At 42.4% G+C, this 6,497-nt stretch overlaps 1 protein-coding gene across 1 annotated transcript in view; it reads left to right on the top strand.

The window, feature by feature from the left end:
- The window catches only part of LOC135210769 (uncharacterized), a 28,502-nt gene extending 22,352 nt beyond the window's left edge, over positions 1-6,150 (top strand). Inside the window, exons 2-3 of the mRNA XM_064243619.1 lie at positions 904-1,076; positions 2,178-6,150. Of these exons, the coding sequence (XP_064099689.1) occupies positions 904-1,076; positions 2,178-5,679 (3,675 nt within the window). The 3' untranslated portion in view covers positions 5,680-6,150. The remainder of the gene's footprint in view (positions 1-903; positions 1,077-2,177) is intronic.
- The last annotated feature ends 347 nt before the right edge of the window (positions 6,151-6,497 follow it).

The raw sequence follows: 6,497 nt of genomic DNA, 5'->3' as shown, positions 1-6,497 counted from the left end.
CGTTTCGTAAATTTGGTCTCATTTTCATGAAAAAAAAAAAAATCACTTTTACTCGGCCATGATCCGTAATGATGTCTCCGGACTCGATGTTGCTGGATCGTTGTCAGAAATGAATGGCATTATAAGCTAATAAGGCATCTGATAGTAGTATGTTGCCACGTGTTTTCTCTGTCTCTTTTTATCTCTTATAAAAGAGCCCCACCTCCGAAGGGGTAGAATTACTCTGCATGATATTCTACAGGTATGGTCTGTCGAAGAAGGAGATGACTATTATTATTATAATTATTAGATTATTATTATTTATATAATTATTATTATTCAGAAAATAAACCCATACTCATATGGACAATGCGTACCGGGACCACTGACTTGAAATTCAAGCTTCCAAAGAATATGGCATTCATTTGAAAGGAGTTGTAGAATTTAATAAGAAACAAAGACAAAAAGAGATCAGTTATTTGTAAATAAAAAAAATAAATTAAAAAATAATGTTCGGTGTATAAATATATCCTATAATAAATTGAGGCGTTCACAATATTAAGGGTCTCCAGGGGTTGATTAAAAAATATATATAAAAAAAGTGACAAAAACGCGTTTGAAAATTGGCAATTTTTCAAACATGCTTATCACCACTCTTTCATAGATAATGGGGTTTTCGATCACTTTGGAGTCTACATATGCAAGTACGCTTTTCCATGGGAAAGGTAGGATATTTTAGGAAGACTCTGGAGCAAAAAACAGAAATAAAATGTTCGACTTGGAGCTCTGGGGACCCTTAACATTGTGAACGATATTGTTATCACGCACAAATCTGGCAACAAGCAGTGTGCAAGCGTTGGTCTGAAATTGTCGTTAAAACCGTCATTTCATCTCGATTCACCTCTCTTTTTCCATCTCCCACAGGATAACAGTTCCTTCGAGTTGGGGTCTGATATCCTTGGCGCCCGCAAGGGGGCGCGGTTCTTCCGGCACGAGGAGAGGGGCGTCGACGGACGGGTGAAGGGCCAGTACGGTTTCGTGGACGCCAACGGCGACCTCCACGTCATCGCTTACGTCACGGATTCCCTTGGACATAGGTAAGGGGTACTGAGCCATCCTTCCTCTGTGATGAGTCAAAATAAATGTGCCACGCTGTCGAATTTTCCAGTTCCAGGGGTCCTTCCTTCCTCACACCGTAGGACTCTGGAACAACCTCCCAGAGGATGTCGTGCAATTGGTAACTTCGGAAGTTCAAGCGAGGTTGCAATGCATCACTACAGTAATACTACAGTAGATTTGGCGTCTAGGCCAATCCCTCACGATGCTCCTGATTGGCTGTTGATAAGCCAATCGCAGGGCTGGAAATTCTCAGTCTCTCTCGAGAGTTCACATAGACAGGATGTATGTTCCACCCTCCTGAGAGATGCTTTTGAAAAAGGTATCCCTCAGGAGCGGTGGAACATACATCCTACCCATGTGAACTCTCGAGAGAGACTGAGAATTTCCAGCCCCCTGATTGCCTTATTAACAGTCAATCAGAGCGTCGCAAGGGACTGGCCTAGACATCAAATGCACGGTTGATGTGAATCTACTATAGCATCTTTGCATTTTAATACATTGTTACCTATCTATTAATTCAATTTTTCTCTTTTATTGAGTAAGTTCACTTCTTTCTGTATTTCCTTTTACCCCCTCTTACTTCTTCCTAATGAACACTATACTCTTTGGAAGCTTGAATCTAAACTCAATGGCGTCTATGGGCTTGTTCCATACGAATAGGTTTCACCTTCTGATAATAATAATAAAATTGTTAACGGAAATCTTGCTGTCACTTTGAGAGCACCAGTTTTTCAGTTACATTTGTATCATCTCTTAGGCTTAAGTCTAGTTCATGATCACATTGCTGGTAAAAATGCACTTCATACTATAAGATAATCCTCCTTATCATTCATTTTTAACTAGAAATTTTAAGCAACTTGAAAAATAATGCAATTTAATCAGCCTCAAGCAGAGAGATTACTCATCTCTATATCTCTGATGTCCTAGGCAACGTACATGAAACAGAGAAATCAGGTCCAGGATACATTTCTGAAACACAATTCCATTCACATATATTTCCTTTAAAATTCATATCAAAATGTGACACGATTTCGTCATGTTGCTTTGGATATAATCATCTCCTTTTTTCTATCTTACAGAATACGAACAGAAACGCACAAAATAGACGGTTACGGTCACGAGCTTACTAAGATCCTCGAAAGTGGACCTTCCACTGCCGAGGTGAAAGACCACATCAACAGAATTCTGAGTGAACAGTATTCTCAGGGTACTACATCAGAAACAGCCGAAACTACAGGCAAACCGGAAATAACGACAGCTGGGCTCCGTCGCACAACACGCAGCACGAACTTGCCGAGCGATCAAGAACCGTATTTTGACGATGAGGAACCAGACGCAGAAACTACTGAGACGTTTCGAGAAGTGGATACTTCCTCGCCAACGCTGTCAGAGCTCGCTAAATTCGCAGCACTTGTCGATCAATCTGAGACCAGACGTACCCCACCCCGAACATCCAAACAAATTGCTATTCCAAAATCACTGACTGCTGCTGCTGGTTTACGTGCGTCTCTTCTTGATGACAGAAGTGACTTTAGACGCACAAACTCTCACACTACTAGGAGGTTCCCTCCAACCCTATCTTCTACGCTTTCTTCGTCAGCTCGAAGTGGAAACTCAAGAGTCGTTGTTCTGCAAAGTACACCACGCCCTGACATCTTTACTGATATCTCATCCATCAGAAAGTTTGGAAAAGACCTTTCATCATCTCAGGTTGCCTCTACACATCCTGTTTTTGCAGCGAGAGGATTACCTCTGAATCTTAATGTCCCAACTCCTCAGAGCAATTCCCTCTCCCAAGAACAGCAGCGGCAAATTCGAGATTATCTGGATCAAATTTTGAGAGGCAGCGGTACTACAAACATTGACGACGACGCTGACGTAGGAGACATTCGAGAACTCGACGCCGGTGCTCTGCTTGAAGCTCTCGAAACTATCATCGCCAGAAGTCGCGAATCCCGACCTAAGAATATTGCGGTCATAACCCTTCCTGAAAGAATTATACAGCCCAAAGAGGACAGTCACATCATACATGGAGAAGTGATTGACGGTGGCATCATAAATGCCAAGGAATTTATCTCTGAACAAATAAACAGGAACAAAAATCTAATCAATGGGGGGATAATTGATGGGGGTATCATCAATGATGATATAATAGGTGACATTCCTAAAGACTTCAATTCCGGTAATATTGTGAATGGTGGAATAATTGACGGTGGGATCCTAGATGACAGTGTCATCAACGGAGGTATAATCAATGGTGGCTTTATTGGTATTGAGCAATTCACAAAGTTTGGGGAACCAACTACTCCTGCCCCTTTTCGTAATCGCGGGGTAGACAAGGAGAGACTAATGAACCTCATGGCATTACAGAAGCTACTTTCGTCAGATAATGCAGAAACTTTCATCAGCCTCCTTAACATTGAGAGGGTTGTCCAGTCTGACAACATTGACAGTTTAACTAAAACTATGATTTTAGACCGAATGCTAGAATCAGATGATGCGGAAATTGTTGCTAAAGTGCTGAAGCTCAAAAGACTGGTAAGAACAAACACAAACGACCAACAAATTATGGAATTGTTAAAAAAGGAACAGCTGGCGGATGGTGCAGAGACAAATAGAGAGCAAATCCACCAGAAACAAATGTCAGATTCATTTACTGATGAAAAGCCAGACAGTATGCATGAAAAGAGTCTGAGGCCACAGTTTTCAAAAGGGACAGATGAACCTTTATCCAAATCAGAAGGACAGCTAGAAAATGATACAGAGAATCTACCGAGACCTGAAAAAAAAGATAAGACCTTAAATTCTGAGGTTGAAATGAAAGAAACAAAGGCCCAAGAATCCAAATCAATTATCAGCAATACGAAGAACCAGGAAAATGATGCTGAAACATCAGAGCAACCTGAAGATCATGGAAAGGATATAAACTCTGATTCTGTCAAAGGCAAAGACAGTGATATTGAAGTCAACTCAACATCACCAAGAGAAAAAAATGAAGTTAATCCAAATGTTCACCAGGACAGTACAGAGGTAACCCCTCGACCTACTGTTATAAAAGGCTCAGACGCTATCCGTATCATACCTTCACCAGACCTCTCTACAGGCAGACCAGGAGCTCTGATTCAAAGATTCCCAGTATTTTCAGAGAGTCAGCGCCAAAGGTCAAGGCCAAATACTGATTCGAATGTTGACTACGATGCCTTTGAAGGGGATAACGATGGTTTTGCTCTGATAACCCCGTTAGATCAAAATCTAAATCCTCAGGCAAATTGGGCCGTTCGTCCCTTTTCAATAGCCTCACTTGCCCCACACCGCTCTCCTGTTTTTATTAATTCTACAGTTTATGTCACCACTACTGCAGCTCCAAGCATCTTGGGGTTTGAAGGCTCTCAGCCCCGATTAATCAGGCCTGACCTCACAGGAACCGGAAAATCTGAGTCTTCAAGACCTTTGCTTAATCGACCTCGACTGAACAATAATAACGCTCCCTCCACTCAGACTGATGCCGACTTACAGAGCGAGGTTGAATCACAGGGTGATGAAAATCCCTCAAGTATAAATGTCAGCAAGGATGAAAAAGAGACTAACATCAATAGTAGCAGTACTTCCAGCACAGCAAAATCTCAGGAACAACCAGTTGCAAGAACGATTGTTGAAACGCATGCAAATTTAAAAGCAACTACTCCTCCAACAAGTCAACCAACATCCGAGGCGTCTTCTGCACAGCCAGCACCTACGAATGCTCCTGCATCTAATGGCTCACCACCTCCCCCGACATATCCAACAACTCCAGCACCAGTTGTACCAGTTGCAGCCTCGCCGCCAACAGCATCACCATACCCAAAACCTTATCAGTTACCAAATGACCCCGTACCTGGTGTTCAGGGCGTCCAAATAAACACACTGCCTGCACTTCCTCCAATCATTGAGAATTTACCTCCAATCCATGTGACAACTGTCATACCTCCTACCTTCCATCACCATCATCAGCCACACTTAACAACACCATTGCCTTACCACAAAAGGGGTTTTTCCCATTCGCCATTTACTAACGTGGCGCATTTCCACCAAAGAGTTCACACAAGACATGGAAGGGAATTTCCTCTGCATCCAAGGAATTTGGCTCATTCTCCTCCTTCCAACGACCTATCTCATGACTTAACTCATGACCGACCACCTCCTCCTCGCGAATTACCAAAGGAAAATCAAGGGGACTCTTCTCGTGGCCAAGATGGCTCGCACGGGCAACTTAAAGAAGGGCCCTTCATTCCGATCCATACCTCAACGCACACTATATCATCAGGTCCGCATCACGTTTTCATCCAGAAGAACCTCCCGAGACACCTGGCAACGGGCCATTCTGTTCGCCCTACTGGAAAGGCCCATCGCATCAGGGAAGCCACGAGAGTGGAGGACATCCAGCCTGTTCTCCATGATGGACCATCGCTCATTCCTACCACAGCGCCGGCTTTCCGACGAGGCAGAGCATTGTCCCAGAGGTTACCCACCTACGGCCTGAGGCGTAGACATGGCAGAAGAGCAGCTAACAGGAGGATGGGGTCGGGTCTTGGGATGTGGTGACCGTAAACCCTTAAAATATGGATTTAATTTATAATCAAGGTTACTCATTTTGTATGTATAGTGGCAAGTTATGTCTGGGTTGGTTGTGAGATTCGATGCCGTACTTACCTAGCTTAATACCCTTTTCTATAGTCATTATTACCACAGATGTTAGGAATCTGTGAAAAAGATACGGAGAATTTTTTCAAAAGCTTACTCAGCTTCCATTATTGAAATTAATCTTACTATTGATTGGGAAAACGCATTGACTAGGATAGAGATTTTTTTCGACAAAAGGAGAAAATCGATGGTCCAGCTCTCTGTGTAGAAGAGACATGACTATGGCCTCTGTAAATAGCTGTAGACTTTAAGATATCTGTCACCAGTGTTGTACGGATTCGTGTTCATAATAGTGTATTATATTTTATTATATTATTGCACAGCCTCAGAGTTGTATTACGTAATATGAGCATCTAATAAACATCATACTGATTTTTTTGTTCCTTTCTCCACAATGCCATTGTCTGTAATAACAGGGGATATTTCAATATCAAAGTCTACTGATCTGTTACAGAAGGTTAACCTGGTACTGAGTAATGCAACAGATGGGCCCTGGACCTATCGTCTTTGAGTTTGTCTGTCTGTCTGGGTAGGAGGAAAGAGAGAAAACAGTTTGGACAAACGACTATTCCATTATGCAAATCGGACATAGTCTTCAACGCTATCCACTTTCAGTTTACCAAAACCCTGCGATATTTAGTTATAAGAAGCAGTTTTCTCATCACTGAGGCAAGTTGTCCCTTATAAAGGTTATGGACCACATAAATAAACAGCTTCCC

The sequence above is a fragment of the Macrobrachium nipponense genome, chromosome 4, assembly GCF_015104395.2.
Source record: "Macrobrachium nipponense isolate FS-2020 chromosome 4, ASM1510439v2, whole genome shotgun sequence".
Taxonomy (NCBI): domain Eukaryota; kingdom Metazoa; phylum Arthropoda; class Malacostraca; order Decapoda; family Palaemonidae; genus Macrobrachium; species Macrobrachium nipponense.
Note: the sequence above shows the minus strand (reverse complement) of the source record. Positions and strands in the feature narration are given on the sequence as shown.